This window comes from Eubalaena glacialis, chromosome 7 (assembly GCF_028564815.1).
Source record: "Eubalaena glacialis isolate mEubGla1 chromosome 7, mEubGla1.1.hap2.+ XY, whole genome shotgun sequence".
In the NCBI taxonomy this organism is placed as follows: domain Eukaryota; kingdom Metazoa; phylum Chordata; class Mammalia; order Artiodactyla; family Balaenidae; genus Eubalaena; species Eubalaena glacialis.
In genome coordinates, this window is record NC_083722.1 from 80,898,008 (window position 1) to 80,920,338 (window position 22,331).

Here is a 22,331-nt window from a genome sequence, read left to right on the forward strand (position 1 = left end):
ATACAGAGTGAAGTAAGTCAGAAAGAGAAAAAGAAATATCGTATATTAACATATATATGTAGAATCTAGAAAAATGGTAGATGAACCAGTTTGCAAGGCAGAAATAGACACATAGGCGTAGAGAACAAATGTATGGACACCAAGGGGGGAAGGGGGGTGGGATGAATTGGGAGATTGGGATTGACATGTATACATTAATATGTATAAAACAGATAACTAATGAGAACCTGTTATGTAAATAAATAAATACATAAAAATAAAACCCACAGGTTAAAAAAATAAATAAAACAGACACTAAGTTCCCAAAAAAAAAGAAAAAAGAAAAATAGAAAATGAGGAAACATGCAACAAAGAACAGATGGGCAAAACAGAAAATAAATCATAAGATGGTAGATTTAAACATAACTCTATCTATTATCTCATTAAATGTAAATAGTCTAAACAATTTCATTAAAGGTAGTGATTATCAGATTGGATAAAACAAGTAAGACCTAATTACATGCTGTCTATAGACACAGTTTAAATATAAAACAAATAGGTTAAAAGTAAAAGTATGGAAAAATATATACCATGCTAACACTATTCAAAAGAAAGCTGGAGGGGCTACAATAATATCATACAAAGTAGATTTCAGAGCAATAAATATTACCAGGGATTTTAAAAAGTCAAGTCAATTTATTAAGAGGACATAACAGTCCTAAACATTTATACATCTAATAACAGAGCATCAAAACACAAAGTAATATTGATAGAACTGCAAGGAGAAGTCTCTATAGTTAGAGATTCCAACTCTCTCTATATAACTGAACAAGTAGATAGAAAATCAATAAAGATACAGGAGATATATGGACCATCTTGACCTCCTTGACATTTTAGAACATTCCACCCAAGAACAGCAAAATACACATTCTTTCCAAGAGCACATAGAACATTTACAAAGATGGATCATATTCTGGGCCATCTAATGTCTCATTCATAAAATTTCTGGAACAGGAATAACTATAGAGACAGAAAGCAGATCAGTATTACCTGGGGCTGGAAGTAAGAGCAGGAATTGACTAAACTGGCAAAAAGAAGCTTCTGGGGATGATGGAAGTGTTCTAAAACTGGATTTTGGTGATGGTTGCACAATTATATAAATGTACTAAAAATCATCTAACTGTATTCTTACAATGGGGGAATTGCATAATGTGGCAATTATACCTAATAAAGCTGAAAAAAAGTGGATATCTCTATTGAGTGACTTCCATTTATATTAATAGAAAAAGGTGCAAAAGAACATTTACAGTGTATTCCCTTTGTGTAAGAAAGGAAAATAAGAAAAACATAAACAAATTTATATAAACACACACACACACACACTTCACAAAAATTTACTCGAAATGGATCACAGACCTAAATGTAAAATGCGAAACTATAAAATTCCTAGAAGATAACATAGGAAAAAATCTAGGAGGCTTTAGGTATGGCAATAACTTTTTAGAAACAACACCAAAGGCACGATCCATGAAAAAAAGAATTGATAAGGTGGACTTCATTAAAATTTAAAACATATGCTCTGCAAAAGACAGAGAATAAGAAGGCAAGCTACACACTAGGAGAAAATATTTCCCAAAGATGCATCTGATAATGGACTGTCATCCAACTCAACAACAAAAGATGAACAACCAAACTGATTAATAAATGGACAAAAGACCTAACAGATTCCTCACCAAAAAAGATATAAAGATACCAAATAAGCAAATGAAAATATTTTCAATATTATATATCATTAGTGAATTGCAAATTAAAACAAGATTACACTACGCATCTATTAGAATGGTGAAATCCAGAACACTGACAACACCAAATGCTGGCAAGGTTGTGAAGCAACAGGAACTCTCATTCATTGCTGGTAGAATGCAATGGATTAAGGAATGTAAACTATATGCTTGTTGAGCCTCTTCTGGGACATGTGATGCAGAATGGGTTTAGACTTTCACTTAGGACCCATTTTCAAAGTAATTTTCACAGAGAAAATATTAGTCAAGAAGGAAAATCTTTTAATATTTTAATGGTCCCATGAGTGAGAAAATAAAGGTGCTCCTTCAGCACCTTCCTCTGCCCAATATGTTCTGGCCCCTGAGTTTTGGCTTTTTCCAGAGTGTGGGTCAGTTTCAACATTCAGGACACCAAGGACCACAAGCCAAGATTCCTAAAATTGCTGAGGTGCTGCATGGAATCTCTTGGAAGACAGTTTCTTATAAAACTAAACATACTCTTACCCATGATCCAGCAATCACACTTCTTAGTATTTAACCAAATAAGTTAAAAACTTATGTGCACACAAAAACCTGCAGTTTTATTCATACTTTTCAAAACTTGCAAGCAACGAAGATGTCCTCCAGTAGGTGAATAGATAAACTACAGTACATCCAGAAAATGAAATATTACTCAGTGCTAAAAAGAAATGAACAATCAAGCCATGAAAAGACATAGAAGAATCTTAAATGCGTATTATTAAGTGAAAGAAGCCAATCTAAAAACTCTATTTCTTTCTTTTTTTTTTTTTTTGGCCACGCCACACGGCTTGCAGGATCTTAGTTCCCTGACCAGGCTGGCAGTGAAAGCACCGAGTCCTAAGCGCTGGACTGCCAGGGAATTCCCTGAAAACTCTATTTCTTGATCTGAGTGGTAGTTATGCAGAATTTTGCTTTGTACGAATTTACCAAACTGTACCTGAACATTTTGTGAGCTTTTCTGTATGATCCAAATTTTAAAAATCAAACATCAAAACACCAATACTACTATAGAGAAATGTACAAGTAAAATCATGAATTATGCAGAGCTAAAACATGATATCTTCTGTGAAAAGCCATTGATTAGGTTTTCCAGGCAAGTTTTTAAAATAAAGAAAAAGCAAGTAACTTACAAAAGAAGATTGGCACATAATAAAAAAGAAAACAATAGCTTGTCCTTCTCAAACAGTGATCGGCATATATTACAATATAAGTTGTATGTGAAGTGGTCATTTAAATATCGTAGGCGCTTTTCCAAAATTTTGGATTTGTTACTGAAAGATTAAAAAAAAAGGAAAATATATTGAGTCAAGTAAAACTAAGAAAAAATAAGTAACATATGAATTAACATACAAGTTGTTTTTATTTTATCGAAATAACCACTGTTAAAAATATGAAACTACACACACACACACGTGTGCATATATTGGGTTCACCAAAAAGTTCATTCAGGAAAAAACCCAAACGAACTTTTTGGCCAGCCCAATAAAAATGGTGACATCTGAGTAAGCTCTCTGGATTGTACCAGTGTGAACTTCCTGGTTGTGATACTGTACTATAGTTATATAAGATATTATCGTTGGAAGGGAACCCTCATGCACTATTGGTGGGAATGTAAATTGGTACATAGTCCCACTATGAAAAACAGTATGGGGGTTTCTCAAAAAAATAAAAATAGAACTACCATACAATCCAGCAATGCCACTTCTGGGTATTTACCCCCCACAAAACTCCAAAAACACTAATTCAAAAAGATATATGCACCCTATGTTTACTGCAGCATTATTATTTTTTTAATTGAAGTATAGTTGATTTACAATATTGTGTACATTTCAGGTGTACAGCACAGCGATTCAGTTATACATTTATATATATAAAAATAAATCTATATATTCTTTTTCAGATTCTTTTCCCTTATAGGTTATTACATAATATTGAGTATAGTTCCCTGTGTTGTAGAGTATGTCCTTGTTGGTTATCTATTTTATACATAGTAGTGTGTATATGTTAATCCCAGTCTCCTAATGTATCCCTCCCCCGACTCCTGTTTTCCCCTTTGGTAAACATAAATTTGTTTTCTGTGTCTGTCTCTTTCTGTTTTGGAAATAAATTCATTCATGTCTTTTTCTTTTTCTTTTAGATTCCACATACAAGCAATGTCATATTTGTCTTTCTCAGTCTGGAATACTTCACTTAGTATGAGAATCTCTAGGTCCATCCATGTTGCTGCAAATGGCCTTATTTCATTCTTTTTTATGGCTGAGTAATATTCTACTGTAAATATATACCACATCTTTTTTTTTCTCTCTCTTCTTTTTATTAATGTAGTATATCATATTGATTGATTTTTTTAACATCTTTATTGGAGTATAATTGCTTTACAATGGTGTGTTAGTTTCTGCTTTATAACAAAGTGAATCAGCTATACATATACATATATCCCCATATCTCCTCCCTCTTGTGTCTCCCTCCCACCCTCCCTATCCCACCCCTCTAGGTGGTCACAAAGCACTGAGCTGATTATCTTTTCAAATTATGGTTTTCTCTGGATATATGCCCAGGAGTGGGATTGCAGAATTTTATGGTAGTTCTATTTTAAGTTTTTTAAGGAACCTCCATACTGTTCTCCATAGCAGCTGTACCAGTTTACATTCCCACCAACAGTGTAAGAGGGTTCCTTTTTCTCCACATCCTCTCTAGCATTTATTATTTGTAGACTTTTTGATGATGGCCATTCTGACTGGTGTGAGATGATACCTCATTGTAGTTTTGATTTGCATTTCTCTAATAATTAGCGATGCTGAGCATCTTTTCATGTGCCTTTTGGCCATCTGTGTGTCTTCTTTGGAGAAATGTCTATTTAGGTCTTCTGCCCATTTTTTGATTGGAATTTAAGTGTCCATCAATAGATGACTGAATAAAGAAGATGTGGTACATATACACAATATATACTTAGCCATAAAATAAGAAAATTTGCCATTTGCAACAATATGGAAGGAACTAGAGTGGATATGCTAAGTGAAATAAGTCAGATAGAGAAAAATATCGTATGATCTCACTTATATGTAGAATCTAAAAAACAAAACAAATGAACAAACAAAACAACACAGAAACAGATTTATAGATACAGAGAGCAAACTGGTGGTTGCCAGAGGGGACGGGGTGGGGGCCATATAGGTGAAGGGGATTAAGAGGTACAAATTTCCAGTCAGAAAATAAATCAGACATGGGATACACATAGCATAAGGAATATAGTCAATAATATTGTAATACTTTTGTATGGTGACAGATGGTTACTAGACTTATTGTCGTGATCATTTCTTAATGTATTTAAATGTTGACTCACTATGTTGTACACCTGAGACTAACATAATATTGTATATCAACTACACTTCAACTGAAAAAAAAAAGATGTAAGAACTGGAGAAACTGGGTAAAGGGTACATGGGACCTCCCTGTACAGTTTTTTGCGTGTGCAACTTCGTATGAAGCTATATGTTAAAAATGGGGTATAATTCTATGAGAAAATGAAATATGGTTTACACCATCTCTCTATTTTCAAAATTCTAAATTTCTTATTGTACTCCCAAATGACTGAAAACAATCAGTTAATTAAAAAGCACCTACTGAATATCTATTAGTGTGAGAATCTAAGCTGGGGAGGGAACTGTAAGAGATAAAGAATTATGAAACATTTACCTGCCCCAAAGAAGCATAAAATCTAGATCAAGATCCATATGTTAAAAAAAAAAAAGAAAAGTAAGAAAACATATGGACAAAAGTGATTACTTCTGGAAGGGTTATGACTAATATTTATTTTCTTCTTTATACTCTTACATGCTTAAAACTTTTGCAATAAGAATACGTTGCTTTCATTTTTTTAGTTCAATTTTTTCAGTAATACTTATGGGAATCTAAGACGATACACCAATTCTAGGAAAGTTTAGCAGTTACTTAAAAAAAAATAAACAAGCAACTACGACATGACCCAGCAACTGCACTCCTGGGCATTTATCTTGGAGAAATGAAAACTTATGTTCACACAAAAACCTGTCCATGCATTTTATAGCAATTTTATTTGTAAAAGCCACAACCTGGAAATAACCCAGATGTCCTGTAACAAGTGAATGACTAAACAAACTGTAGTACATCAATATCATTAAATACCTCTCAGCAATAAAAAGCAGTAAACAACCTAAATGAATCCCCAGAGAATTATACTGGGTGAAAAAAAGCCAATTCCCAAAAGTTACATAGTGTATGATTCCATTTATATAACATTCTTGAAGTGACAAAATTATAGAAATGGAGAACAGATTAGTGGTTGCCAAGGGTTAAGGTCAGGGTGAGAATGGGAGGAAGGTGAGTATGGCTATAAAAGGGCAACATGGGTATCCTTGTGGTGATCAAAGTACTCTGTATCTTGACTGTGTCAACATCAATATTCTGGTTGTGATATTGTACTGCAGGTTCTCACGATGTCACCATTGAGGAAACTGCATAAAGAGTACACGGGATCGCTACATTTTTTCTTATAATTGCATGTGAATCTACAATTATCTCAAAATTAAAAGTTTAATTTTTAAAAAGTAATACTTGGATCCATGGGAATGGGATGGAAGGGGAGGAGGTAGTGACACTTCTCTGAGCAGACCTTCTGTATGGGATTTACTTTTGGAGTCATATTGATGGCTTACGTACTCAAAAATATAATATAATTAAAATCAACAAGGAAAAGGGGGAAACTCTAAAATGAAATATAAAAATAAACAAATTACCCTAACTGTATTTCACATGAATAACAAACATCACCATACTAAAGGAGGAAAAACTAACCCAAGTAACTTTTGAATATAGTTTTTTGCGTATAAAAACAAAAAGACTGTAAGTTTCTGTGTGAATACATGCATCCAATTCTCTTTAGTATATACCCAAGAATTGCTAGATTTGCTGGAAATACTGGATCATACAGCAAATCTATGTTTAATATTTTGAGGAACTTCTAAAAATGTTTCCAAAGTGGATGCATTATTTTACAATCCCACCAGCAGTGTATGAGGGTTCTGATGACTTCACATCCTCGACACCTGTTATTGACATTTATGTCAATTCTTCAACTTGAACATCCTACATCATGTAGGGTATGTTAATTCAAATTCCAAATCCCAACTGGGAAAGCTTAGGGATTTCAATCACCCAGGAAAGACTGTTCTACCAAGAGCCCATGTAGAACACATATGCTAGGCTCAAATCATATTTTTATTCTACTTAACAAGTTACTAAATACCAGATATTGTTAAAAAATACTCTATAAATATTATCTTTTTAATTCTCACAACAACTCTTAAAGGTAGGTATTATTATTATCCCTATTTTATCGATAAGAAAAATTGAGGCAATTACAGAAAAGTTAGCTGACTTGCCTGTATTCATGCAGCTATTATGTGGCAGAACTGAAATTTAATCCCTTACTCCAGTCTAACTGCAAAAATCTGTGTACATTCAGTAATTGGTTAAAGTGAAAATATCTAGCAAATGATTAGAAATGTGGGGCTGAAATTTTTTAGAGACCTCAAGGCTGGAGAAAGATATATTGGAGTTGCTAGCAAAGATAGGTCATGTACTTTATCAAAATATTTAAAAGAGAGGGGCAAAAAGACCTAAAGCTAATCCCTCTATGCCTAAATCTTGAGTAGAACTGAAACAAAACTTAAAATAGAAATGAGGCCTGCTTGCTTGCTTTTTCCTTCTTTCTTTCCTTCCTTCCTCCCTTCCTCCCATCCTTCTTTCCTTCCCTCTTCCCCTTCCTTCCTTCCCTTCTTCCTTCCTTCCTTCCCTTTTCCCATATTTTGTAATGTTCTATAGTGAATATGTATTATATAAACAGTAAGAAAAAAATTTATATATTTTAAATGGAAAGGATGGTGAAAATCCAACATAGGGAGCATGAATGAAGCTAGAGAATGTTTACCTGTCTTGAATAGAGTTGATATAAAGGTTCACAAACCAGATGAGAGAGTACTGGTACATGGGATCAATGTTAGCCAGGTCTGCAATGCTAAAGAATAATACTGATGAATGTTTAGCAATAGGTCTATAGCCTTCTCGAGACTCTGCTATTTTGAGTTCTGTTTTTTCTGCAATCTAGAAGAAGAGAAAAATCAAGATTAAGAAATAGGAGATGTTTTAATTATGTATTTTTCATATAATGAAATTTATATTAAAAATATCCCCTAACTTAATGACAAAATTATACAGGCATAGTTTACATCAAAGGGCTTTACTATGCTAAAATCTATAAAAAAAGAAAGGGAGGGACTACCCTGGTGGTCCAGTGGTAAAGAATCTGCCTTCTAATGCAGGGGACACTTGTTCGATCCCTGGTCCGGGAACTAAGGTCCCACATGCCGCAGGGCAACTAAGCCCGTGCACCACAACTACTGAGCCTGTGCACCTCAACTAGAGAGCCTGCATGCCACAAACTACAGAGCCCACGTGCTCTGGAGCCCGCGGGCCACAACTAGAGAAGAGAAAAAAAACCTGCACGACACAATTAGAGAGACACACATGCGCCGCAATGAAGAGCCCACGCATTGCAACTAAAGCTCCCACATGCCTCAGCGAAGCTCCTGCATGCTGCAACTAAGACCCGACGCAGCCAATAAAAAAGTCTAAAAAAGAAAGAAAGGGAAAGGAAGGAAGGAAAGAACTAGGGAGAGAGGGAAGAGGATGAAGAGAGGGTGGAAAGAAGGGAGGTAAAAGAAATAAAAATATCTTTACAGATTGAAGGTGTAACTACCCACCAATCATCTCCTCCTTATTTGAGGAATACAAAACTGTCAATCTTTGCTTATTCTTTGCCTTCATCTGACATGTGTCTATTATTGTCACTCACCCTCTTTTATTTTAATAGGTCAGAGACAGAGAGAGAGGGATATATAGAGAGAGACAGCAAGTGTGCATGTGTGTATGGTTTAAGGTGTCAACATGTGTACCAGAACCCAGCACAAAGTCTGGCAAAGTAGGAATTCAGAAATATTTGTTGGCTGATGGTTTGATACATTAAGAACACCTTTTTTCAGTGAAATTCTCAAATTTTTAACTTTTCTGGGCTTAATAGGGGTATAGATATTTAACCCCAAATGAAAAAATTTCTCCAAGATAACAGCCCTTCAAATGACAACTCAATCTGATCGGTTGATATTCTATAGGAAAAACATGTAGAGCATTTTTCCAACCCTCTCTCCCATCTTTGGAAATGCTATCCATAGACTCTGTTGAATAAATGTGCCTATATAGCCATGTTTATATTGAATGATCCTGTTTGTAGCTGATTCAATCAGGTGGGAGGGATAGAACCAGACCCAAAATAAGCTAATTAATTTTCCCTCCAGAGAATGAGAACTTTAGGAGCATCAAAAACCGAAATCAGGTGGTACTTGGCCTTAGTGCTAAAAGGTAATGGTATCAGAGTTGGTTTCTATGTGCAAGATAAACGTATGAAGGAACAGTACAAAAGTTTTACAGAAAAAAATGGTCTCCGGATGGAGCAGAAAGAAGCACATATGAGGACGACACAACCTTAGAGAAAGGGAGAGACAAAGAGCATAGAAACTTAATGCTTTCCATTAATTCCTGAGGCCTGTATGTACTTCCTATAATTGGGAAAATAAAATATCCCCTTGTATATTTTTTATTTAAGCTAATTTGAGTAGGTTTCTGTTCCTTGCAAGCAAACTTTCCCCAAAATTACAGTGTAGCTACAATTAAAAGTAAGGTTTGAACCTCAATCTTGACTATAAGTAAAACAAAGTTATCAACAATGGAAATTAATGACATTTTTACAAAAGAAAGCATAATCTTGGTATTCTCATTTAAACCTCCTGTTATTTAACCCTTAATTTTTTCAGCTAAATGCCATTTACCATTAATGGCAACAGTAAGCAAAAATATTTAGCAAATATTGTTATTATTTTAAAGAGTAAATAATAATTTAACTCAGGTTCCAAGGCTTAATCTGCAGTGTATTTATAAATATTGTTATATTTATATATACTTGGCTGCTTAGTATGAAACGCTAAACTCAAGACATACAGATTTTTGATTAATTACAATTAATGGCCTAAAATCAAAGGACAAGACATTTTCTAACAAATAAACATTGTGAGCATACGATGTTAAAAGAGGAGAATTTATTATTTGTAAAAATTTCCTGGGCTGTGCTATTTATATATATTATACTTTCCAAGAATCCACAAGACTAAACTTCAATCAAGACAACTTTTGCGGGGAGGGAAGGCTTTGAAACTTATAGAACAAATTTTTTTTTTAAAAATATTTATTTATTTAATTGCACAGGGTCTTAGTTGTGGCATGTGAACTCTTAGTTGCAGCATGCATGTGGGATCTAGTTCCCTGACCAGGGATTGAACCTGGGCCCCCTGCATTGGGAGTGTGGAGTCTTATCCACTGCGCCACCAGGGAAGTCCAGAACAAATTCTTAAAGTTTTGCTTGTGTTTGTTTAATCTTATGGGTTGGGATAAAAGGGAAAAGCAGGTTTTAGACTATGTGGGAACACTTTGCTCTGAAGATGGTTTTTCTTACATCTGGGTGGGTGGGTGGATAGAAGTCAGGGCCAGATACAGAGCATGTTTTGAATCAAAATATATAGTGAATTCTAAATTATGTTTGTAATGATCAATGAGACCCAGTCAAAAAGACATTATGATTAAATTTCTCTCTTTTTGTAAGATGAAGTATTTGAACCAATAAATATTGATATCTACTTTCCTCTTTGAGTCTAATAGGAAATAAGCTGATAAATGCTTCCTGTCTTTTCTTCCCTTTGAAAAAACACTGTGGTGAGAGGAAAATGAGTAATGGGTTCTGCTCTGACGAACATTCATTGGTAAGGCAGACATTATAGAATATCTCAGCCATGGTCCCCAGATGGGAGGCTACCACAGCATATTACTCTAAGACACTACTCCTTTCGGCTCTCCTGAAATGAAAAACAAAAACACAAAACAAAACAGTACACTTGGCTAGAGAGAGTCATTACCATCACATTCACATAAAACTAAACCCATCCCAAGGGGAAAGGTGCCTAGACCTTTTGGAAATCCTCTACCCCAAAACTGGGGTGCATGGGGTAGGGTGTAAACAGAAGGATGCTGAGCAATGAGTGAAATGTCTATTTAGCTTTCTTTTTATTTTTTAATTACACCAATATTAAGATGTGTTTAATTCATTGGGTCGGCCAAGGAGGATTGAAAGGTCTGAAAATCAGTAAAGTTAGCCTACTAAAGTCATTCTGTATTATCATTTCATTGTGTGAACTTGGGTTTTAACTACTTTTTCTGGGCCCTACTTTTCTCAACTATGAAATGCTAAAGATGACAAATAGCTAAGGCTTCTTCCACCCATAACACTGTAGGATTATATTTTTTAAAAGATGCAATATAAAAATACCATTTAGCTGTGTTAGATGAATTTGCAATAAGTACACTATTGTATGTGTCTTCCTTCCTCTACCTGCCACTCCCAACTCTCATACCTCTCTCCCAGACAAAAGACAAGGCAATGTCAGAAGATCATCCTTATTAGTTCCTAGAACCACTTACTGTCCAATTAACCAGCAATTACCTTCACAAATCTTAAATTCCAACCAGGAACAGAGGCAAGCCATATTCTCAAACTTAAGTTTTAGGTGAAGAGTCAATTAAAATTTGAATGAACCTGACTAGCTTACCCTACCTACGCAATAATAAAAAGTATGTTTAAAATTTTTTTCATTCCAAATTTATTTCTTCTGTGTATAGGTGCCACATAGATGACGCCAGGTTTTGAATGATTCAACAGTATAAGATATTCTCTTATGAGTTTAAAATTAGTTTCTATCTTTTGGTATTTTATGAATTCTTTTCCTCTTCCCATAAGCCTAGTATAGCACTTTCCTTAGGGAGCGGGAGCGCATTGGACTCTTAAGAATCTAAAAATTTCTAGGATTCTTTTTTCACCTGTTGTTTCTTTGTTATCTCATTGGACATCAATTTAGCAGAGTCTAAGACTTTAATTGTACTTTCATCTTCTAAAATGTTCCCTTCTGAAGATGATAATGTTTCTAAAATTTTTTTCTCTATATCTTTTAGCTGTTTCTTATTAGCTGCAGACTGAAGAATAAGAGCATTTCGTTCCTCTTCTAATTCTGGTCTAAAAAGATAAAAACATTTAGTCTAAATTTGTAGTATTTTATCCAAATATTAGATATCACAATTTTGTAGACAGTTAAATAATTTTGTAGACATATAATACAAATTAAGATGATTAATCTCTTTATCCCAACCTAAGGAAAAAAATACTCCCATGAAAATAATAATTTGAGAAATTCAAGCAAAAAAAAGCATTAATTACATATATGTAAAATGTGGCAATAACATATACTACAGTAAGTCTAAGAATATGTTAAATTTATCCATATGGCTTAGCTCGTTGTGTGAGAATAAGAACTGGAAAAGAAACTCAGAATATGAGACTTCTTATCTATTCCTTGGCTTAATCACATTCAGTCCCATTTCCATCATCTCTTCTACAACAGGAGACAGAAAAGATGACTCATCCTACAACTGGCTCTTCAAGTAAAAGACAAAACTCGCACTTATATCTTAACCATGAAGGTATGAAACTTCAAAATAACATAATTCACCATGTTATAGAATATGTTATGACATAGTTCTGTCTTGGATACTGCGCAAGTGGGATAAATACTGAAAATAACAAAAGTACTTCATGGTACATATTTTCACTTATAATTTGATTTCATGTAATAGACTACTTGATAGTGTTATATTAAGCTTCAAGTGGAATCAAAGATTTCCTTCAGGAAGCAATTCTTTACTAGTAGCCCTTCTAGGTATCATAATATTTTTTCTCATTTAAAAAATATTACATGCTGGTAATGGAAAAATACATAAAGTATAAAGAAAATAATAAGAATTATCCATAATCTTACCACTCCTAAGGATTATCACTGTCAATATTCTGGTGTATTCTTTCTCAATGTCTTTTTGGTGTATATGGATATCCATTCATGCATTAACTTTTTAAAAACAAATATTACCCCTACCATATATAGGTTTGTATCCTGCTTTTTCATTCTTGTCCTAAGTATTTTCTTATTTCATTAATATCCTGTATATGTCTTTGAACACATTTCTGATTTTGTCTGTAGCATACATTCTTAGGGATGAAATTTTTTGGCTCAAACAGTCAGATACAAGTCAGAAGTCATGGCATATCACCTGAATCCTGCTACCCATACTAAAAGCCCAGTATAACATGGTTGGTTTTTAACTTACTTGTTATAGAATGGCTATTTTAAAGAATTAAATACTTATTTAATTTATAATGACAAAATATAAAATTTTGACAAGGTTTCAAAATAATCACATAACAAAAGTATTAATGGCCTACAAATATTCCTCTCTAGACCCCCTGGAAGTATCTAAAAAAACACATACCTCTCCTTTGCAACAACAATACCTAGTAATTGATCTTCAAGTCCTTCTGGAGTTATCATGAAATTGAGCAAAGATAGCTTTGTAGCCAGCTCTGGCATATAGTGTGGATTCCTCAGCTTTGTGGTGATATAAAACTTGAAATCAAAGGAATACTCAATAATGACCTCACCAAGTCTGATGCAATCAATGCCACCTGTATTTCAGAAAAGAAATGCAGAATAAATAAGCCAAAGTTACATAGCCCATCCCCCCTATGTTAAAGCCCTTCCTAGGTTACAAGTAAAAAGTCATAAAGTAATTTCAAATAGAATACAGGTGTTGCAAAAGTCACATATAACACAGAGGCAAGTAAGCAATTATACAGCAGGACTCATTAATTCTGGGGTACTATGAGACATTTTCTCTGGTTGTCATGGAGCCTTCTAAATCAAGATTCCTTTTGATCTTACTTCTTCCATTACTTTTCAATAATGATTCCAAAATTATTTATATATTACTAAAGCTCTTAAAAGTACTAGAGTTTGACAGAGATAAAATTTTTATAAGCAGAAAGATATAAGGTGGGCAACGTTTACCTAAAGTCAACTGTGGTCCACATTAACCACTACTATTCATAGTAATGGACTTTGTGTGGTCCTTGGTCACAAGATAAAGGAATTTCAGGCTGGCTTCAACTTCATGTTCTCTACTGAACAACAGTCTAGGTAACAGTGATTAAGGCAATGAAGGTATTTACTTTAGAATATCTGATACTTGTTCCAAATTTCCTTTCATGCATAACAATGACACAGAAGTTCTGCGTTAACATTATTATTAAAATATGTAGTGGTTTTCTTGCCTCAGAGATAATCCAATCACCTTTCAGTTCTACCAACTAATATCAATTGATTTCTACCTTGTTTAAAAGTTTGTCTAAGTAGTAAAGGCTCCAAAGATGGATCCAGTTCTTCACCAACATTTTCTAATAGAAGTGGAGTTCCAAACTGAATACAGTTTTCCAGTGTTCTCATATAGTCTGAATCTGATAGCTTAATAACACTAAGCTGATTTTCTTTCTCAGAGTTTTTGATCCATTTATTGGCTTGACCCTGCGGGTCAATCATTAAAGGCCTGGAATATAATAAGAAATATTCTGAGGGGAATAAATAGATGTTGAGATTTCTTTAAAATTATATAATTTACATAATAAACATCACCATCAATCTGTACAAATACAAAGTGTTTCATGTACATTATCAGGATTAATCTTCACAAAAGTCCTGTGAGAAAAAAGTGAAAAGGAGTTTTATTCTCATTTATTTTTGAAGTGAAGAAATTCAGTCTCAGGGAGTACTTTGCCCAAGGTTCTAAGGTTAAAAAACTAGTTCAATGTCAGAAGTAGGACAAAGAGCTGTGCTTTTTCCAACATAACATACTGTTTTCATGGTAATTTTAATACATGTCATCTGTTAACATACTATAAAAAATAATCCTACGTATTTGATAAAAATTTAAAATAAGAGATCCACTAGCCTATAACGGATTTCCTTAGGTTATGAGTAGAACCATAAACCAAGTTTCCAAGTTTAGTTTAGTATATATTTGAGATCTATTTAGCAATTTTCTCTATGTAAGTATGGTAAAGACTTTGTGTTTAAGAACATATGATTCATGGTTTCAGAGAATCAAAATATGATGTGCTTTCCTCTTCTTCAGTGATGATGCTGACTGTCTTAGGTTCCTTTTATATTCAGTACAGTGCATTAAATTATCTTTAAAAAATATTAGCACAGAAAGGGGAGTTTTCATTCCATGTCACTTTGGCTTTCCCATTCTCCTTCTGTTTCAACAGCTTCTAGGGATAAAAATCCCCTTTCCCTTTGCCTAAAAATAAGCTCTTTAATCAACTACTCCCAGATAACTTTGTTCTTTTATTTTCTTTCCTTTCCAAAAAACAAAACAATCCAATGCTAGCTGACTGGTTGTTTTCTTTCTCTGCTCAAACTGTGCTGAAATCCTATTGAAAGCGCAAAAAGTCCAGACACTAGTTAAAATTTACTTTTGCTATCACAGCAAACAGAGGAAAAGTGTTCTGGAAATGAGAAAGTTATTTTGCACACAATTGCTTAAAAGTTGTCTAGTAATTATACTAGATGCTTTTAGTACATTTCAAGGCCCTGTTTAAAGGGACATTTTTTCTTCCTTATATATCCTTATTATTGGAAAAATATGGTATTTGTTCATTCCCCTGCAAAAAGTAACTATTTCTGTCAATTAAGATTTTTAATGCCTATCAATATTCTTGGTAAAACCTAAATCAATCAGTGTTCTCAGTAATGCAATAATTAGAGATCCTGTTTATTCTAAAAGAAATCCAACTTCTACTTAATACAACTTTCTGTGAGTATTACAAATACAATTGGAAAATTGAGTTGTGTCCATCAGAGAAATAACGCCATGCCAAATTATTTGTATTCCATGTGTACCTGACTGTAGGTACGAAAGTAATGCTCATCTACATTTGAGATCCTTGGGCAGTCTGAAGAAAAAAGCATTATCAATCTACACTTCTGACAGAGGTAGTAATTTTGGGGAAAACAAAGCTTTGCTGTTAAGTAGCCAGTAGCCAGTGTTGTATTAGTAAACGATAATAAAGCAGAAGAGTAAGTATTTTCATTGTGGTTAAAAAGTAAGCAAGGGGCTTCCCTGGTGGCACAGTGGTTAAGAATACTCCTGCCAATGCAGGGAACACAGGTTCGAACCCTGGTCTGGGAAGATCCCAAATGCTGCAGAGCAACTCAGCCCGTGTGCCACAACTGCTAAGCCTGTGCCCTGGAGCCCGCGAGTCACAACTATTGAGTCTGCGTGCCACAACTACTGAAGCCTGCGCGCCTAGAGCCCATGCTCTGCAACGGGAAGGCCACCGCAATGAGAAGCCCACGCACCGCGAAGAGTGGCCCCAGCTCAACGCAACTAGAGAGGGCCCGCACGCAGCAACGAAGACCCAAAGCAAAAAAAAAAAGTAAGCAAAGTCAGAATTTGAGATATAGACACTAAAATGAGGTATTTGAAGATGATAATTATTTTTAAAAACTAACATTTACTGAGCATTTATCATGTGCTAAGCACTTTTTCACAATGTTCCTATGAGGTAGGAGTTACTATTATCCCCATTTACAGATGGGGGACCTGAGGCAGTGAGAGGTGAAGAGGGTTACCAAAATCTCAAGATAGAAGGTGACAGAGGAAAATCTGACTCCAAATATCCTGATACCAGAGTCTGCACTACTCTCAACCACTGTACAATATTAAAACAGACAAACCTTTAGAAATTATAAGCAAGCACAAAAAGCACTGATTAATAATCAACTATGGTTCCAGCAGCATAACTGTTAAATAACCTAGAAATCCTTCTGCTACCTAGTACTGGTGGATAAAATATGACATTTTAAAAATACACAGGTGACTTACATTTTAAATATACATACATACATACAGAAAAACACAGGTGCCAGAAACACAGACAAAGCTGAATTCCAGAACACTAGGTATGTGAGCTGAAATTAAAGCTAGCCTTGGGGAGAGTGTCAGTACTAATAACCTAAGGGCTCCTTGAGCCCATATGTGGCAGGAAGCTGAAACTGAGACCCTTGTATTAAGCTTAAACCCACAAAAGGCTTAGTGAAATCATAGGAAAAAATCCAACTCTATTCTTAAGGGGACAAGAAGAAAGTGTTGATTCCCGTTTCACCTCCAGCTTGGAAAAAGTCCCCTGAGAATCTGTAATCATGGGTCTATAGTTCATGCAGGTTCAAGGTGCAAGTTTATACTATGTACATGATACAGGAAACTCCAGCTGGGAAATTGACATTTATTGAGCCAATAACACTCATGGAAATCCTAGAAGAAGTAAGGACAAAATACAAATTGCAGCTGGGGCAAGAGCAAAAGAAAAACTCAACCCCTGGAGGGGAGGTAGAAAAACGTCTTGGGCTAAAAACATTATACCTTTACCAACCTTTACTAAGTAGAAATCTCTTACTCTAGGAGAGGGGTGTGAAACTCCTGTTCAAGACCAACCAAGGTAGAATGCAGAACTTAGCTGTCATAGGAAAGAGGGGCAGAAAGGCTGAAAATGTCCTACTCCTAGGCCCCAGATGCACAGGACCTTCCTAAGGCTAAGAATCTGAATAACAGAGAACTCACACTCTGCCCCCAAAACAACCTAACATAGAGTACCAAACAATAGCTACCTCTAGGGGAACAGCAAAAATAGAGAGAGACCCCCTCTATGTCATGGGCATTCAGGAACAGTTGAAAGCTGAAGGTAAAACTCTGACACTGAGAAAAACACTCCAGAAAGCTACCCCTCATTCTCAGCATAGACCCATAGCTAGATTAAGTTGAAGCCTCTGGTCCCCTGAACTTTACCATAGTAACAACAAAACCCAAATCTAGTTCAATTGATGATTAGACTGACTCAAACCTCTGCACTAATGGTGAGATACAAGAAGAGGCATGACTATATCCAGGAGTTAATACCATTTAGCTCAATCCCTACTGTTAGACCAATAATATCTGGCATTCAATCAAATATTATGAGATACTTAATTAAACAAGCAAGGAAAAAAACTTAAAACATTCTCAAAAGACAAAGAAACTAACAGAAACAGGCTCAAAGATGACACAAATGTTGGAAATATTAGATATGTATTTTTTAAATAACTGTGATTAAAATGTAAAAGAGCTAGTGAAAAAGGTGGACAACATGCCTCAAGAGGCGATCTTCAGCAGAGAGATGAACTATAAGAAAGAGTTAAATGGAAATAAAAACTATGTTAAATCTAAAGAATTTCTTTCATGGGTTGTGTAGACTCAACACAACTAAGGAGTCAGTTAATACAGTTATTAACTTGAAGATAGTTTTATAGAATTATCTAGCGTGAAACTCAAAAAGAAAAAAGAGTGGTTAAAAGCAGAAGAGGGCATTCAGTAGCTTTGGGACAATATCAAAAAGACTCACAAATGTAAGTTTTCTTACCAGAAAGAGAAGAGGGATAAAATGAAGTAGATCTGAGAAGCTCAGAAAACCTCAATCAGAACTACTGAGAGGAAAAGAGACAGACACACACACACACACACACACACACGCAACTAGATACATCACAATCAAACTGCTGGAAGCTAAAAATAGAAAAAAATTTGAAGGTTGTCAGAGGAAAAAAAAGACATTACAGAAAAAGGAATTAAAATTAGAGCAGACTTCTTATCAGAAACTATGCAGTCCAGGAACAATGGAGTGACATCTTTGAAGGAAAAAAGGAAAACCAAAAGAATCCAAAAAACTGTCAACTCAGAATTCTAAACCCAGCAAACAATATCTTTCAAAATAAAGATGAAATAAAGAAAAAAAGCTAAATGAATTAATTGTCAATAGACCTGTACTCAGGAAGTGCTGAAAAATATTTGTCAGGCAGAAGAAATATGAAAATAGATAGAAACATAAAGAAATGAAGAAGTCTAAGGGAATTCCCTGGCAGCCCAGTGGTTAGGACTTGGTTCATTCACTGATGTGACCCAGGTTCAATCCCTAGTTGGGGAACTAAGATCTTGTAAGCCGTGCCACCACAAGGCCAAAAAAAAAAACAATCAAGAAGTCCAAAAATGGGGAAAAAATGAACATAAACATAAAAGACATTTTTCTTATATTTAATCACCCTAACATAATTACTGTCTAAAGCAAAAATAGTAACAATGTATTGTGGGATTTATGACATATGAAAAATAAAATATACAATAACAGCACAATAAATAGGAGAGACATTGGAACTATACTGTTGAAAGATTCTTATACTATATGTGTAGCAGTATATTGCTATCTGAAAGTATTCAGAAACTAAAGATGTATATTGTAAACTCTAGAGCAAACACTAAAAATAGGGAATATATAACCAACAAGCAAATAGTGGAGATAAAATGGAATCATAAAAAAATTCAATTAATCCAAAGCCAGGTGGAAAAAGAAGATAAAAGGAACAAAGAACAGATGAGACAAACAGAAAAGAACTTGTAAGACAGTAGATTTAAATCTAAATGTATCAATAATTCCATTAAGTATAAATGATCTAAATACTCTGATTACAAGTGAGAATTATATCAATTATATCTCTATTTTAAAAAATAGAAAAAAAGTCATGTAATCCCTCCCATTTAAAAGCTTCAAATGGTTGGTAATGTTCTGCATCTTGATTGTGGCAGGGATCATATGACCATAGGCCTTAATCAAAATTCATAAAACACTGTACCTAAAAAGGGTGAATTTTACTGTATATATCATATCTCAATAAACCTGACATAAAATTAAAGAAAAAATAAAGTGAGGAGAAAAACAAAGACATTTTCAGACCAATTCACAAGTTCTTACTAAACGAAAGACTGAAGGGACAAAGATAGCATTACAAATCAGTGAGGAAAGGAAGAATAACTCAATAAATGCTGCTGGGGTAAATGGTTATCATTATAAAATAAGTAAAATTAGATCCTTACCTTTCATCACATCCAAAGATGCAAAAAGAAGCAAGCAACAGGGTCCTAATTGTAAACTGCTTTCCCAGTTCACGACTCTTTTTCTGAGAACTATGTTCTTGACCTACTCATGTGTGTTACTACAATGGCTTGGCCCCCAGCCATAGGTGACAAGACCTAGTATGGATATTTGTCCCATACTAAACTAATCAGATTTTTCTCTCATGGGAATTTGAACTTGTACTTAATGGTTCTGGTTAATGTATATTATTCAACTGATGTGTTTTGTGAACTTAGGAACTAAGGCTTCATTAGGGAATGGCCATGTGTACAGAAGAACAGAATCAGCATATAATCAGAGATAGACTAATGAAGCAGCTGCACAGAGAAAAACACAGAAGATAGGTCCTACAGTGAGGGAGAGAAAGAGAGACAGAGGGAGAGATTGAGACTGATTGGGGGAGATACCAATTTTCACATTACAAAAGCCTGCTGGCCCAACTTTTCTCGGAGGTACACTTAAGATACTCTAAAGTGAGTAGCCAAAATAGTGAACGTTAGTTACATTACTGGGTTCTGCTGTTAGGAGGCAGAGAGAAGAGATTAAGCCTCTGTGGTCACTTATAGTGTCCAGAAGGATGATAGCCGTAGATGAACACATTGGTCCCAACTGGCAAGAAGTGAAGTCTGGTCTATAAGGATGGAGACTCATCCCTCAGAACTGACCCAGTCCATGACTTAGTGACCAGCCAGTCCAAAAATAACAGGTAGAAAGGAGTAACACCATTGAAATATTACTGTATTACAAGAGTCATCTTTCTGCCAGAAAATGACAGATTGTTTTCTTCAATTTACATACAATCCTGAAACCTCTGGTTTCCCTGGATTTCAGTTAAGCCTTATAGATATCCTAATAGCATTTTTGAACTGCAATTTAAAAAATCTGAATGGCCACCAAATGCATAGAAAAGAGTTCTAAAACAGAATACTCAGGGTCAAATATTCTGTTAAATAGAAATTTCCCTGCTTTACAAGAGAACACATTTTCTGGAATAGTTAATTAAACTTCCTCCGATTGTAATAAATTTTACTAATTGCCTAGAAGTTTCAACCTAAGGATGTTCACTCTCAAGTAAAATTTTGAGTGGATAAGCACTCAAAACACATGCATCAATATTTCAGTAAAACGATACTATCAATATAAAGGAGACTTAGATGTCTTGAAGTATCTAGTAAGGTTTCCAAAGAATATAACAAACAATACCTCGAACTTTTAGAATGTAAGATTTCCTTGTATCTTTAATGTATCTTATATCCCAAAAGAAGACTGAAATTTCCATTACAGTTATAAAGGTAGCAAATGTGATACCCTATTCCACATTTCACTTAACATAATAAATAAGAACAAGGATTTGGAAGTTAAATTGCCTGGGTTCAAATTCTTACTCCACCATTTATTAGCTCAGTTATCTCACTAAATTTCAAATTACTAAATCACTCTGGGCCTCAGTCGTCTCATCTGTAAAATGGAATAATAAGAACTAACTCATAGGAATTTGTGAGGATATAAGGCACTTACAAAGTACCTCATGAATATAAGAACTCAATAGTATCTATCATAGTATATTTGACATAAGATCACAAGAAAAGACTTAAATTAGATGACAACATGACTAAATAACCATTTATAAGAAACTATTTCTCAGATGAGAGTAATTTCCCAAGTTTTTGAAAGTGATATAAATAAAAGGATAACAATAAAAACCATTTGGAAAACTCATATAGTTATCACACTATCAATGATAGTCTTGAAAAAGATATACATGAAATTGCATAAATTATTGTTATAGTATCATGAAAATGGGTAGAAATACCTAGTTAAAATAAATACATTGAATAGCCAAAACCTGCAAACGACCCAAGTGTCCATCAACAGGAAAATGCATAGTTATATAGTCATGTAATGGAATACATGCACAAAAATTAGTAAGATTATGCTGTGTGGAAAAAGCCTTATACAAAAGACTACATACAGTATGATTCCATTTATATGAAGTTCTAGAATAGGCAAAACTAACCTGTGATGGAAAATAATCAGAATAATAATCTCCTATGGGATGAGGGTGGGGATTTATGGGGAAGGGACAAAAGAGAATGTTTTATACCTTGACAGAGGTTTGGGTTGCACAAGTGCATACTTTTGTTAGAACTCACTGAATGGTATAGTTTTAAGTTTTGTGTATTTCATTGTATGTAAATTTTACCTCAAAAGAAAAAAAAACAAATATTGAACTTTAGTTAATGATATGCATGCTGAAGTATTTGGAAGGAAGTAGATCCATGTCTGCAACATATGTTGAAATACATAAAAAAGGATGAATTGATGGATGGATAGAGGGATAGATAAGAATAATAAAATGTTAATTGCAGGATCTAGGAGGTAGTAGCTATACAGGCACTTACTCTAAAATCCTTTCAACTTTTCTCTATGTTTGAAAACCTTAAAATAAAATAATTGAAAAATAAATA

General features: G+C 34.4%; 1 protein-coding gene across 1 annotated transcript in view; it reads right to left on the reverse strand.

Annotated features, from left to right (window-relative positions):
- Positions 1-22,331, reverse strand: part of DNAH12 (dynein axonemal heavy chain 12) — a 220,147-nt gene that overhangs the window by 29,427 nt on the left and 168,389 nt on the right. Inside the window, exons 55-59 of the mRNA XM_061195447.1 lie at positions 14,194-14,408; positions 13,299-13,491; positions 11,799-11,991; positions 7,750-7,922; positions 2,912-3,052 (exon numbers count right to left, since the gene is read on the reverse strand). Of these exons, the coding sequence (XP_061051430.1) occupies positions 2,912-3,052; positions 7,750-7,922; positions 11,799-11,991; positions 13,299-13,491; positions 14,194-14,408 (915 nt within the window). The remainder of the gene's footprint in view (positions 1-2,911; positions 3,053-7,749; positions 7,923-11,798; positions 11,992-13,298; positions 13,492-14,193; positions 14,409-22,331) is intronic.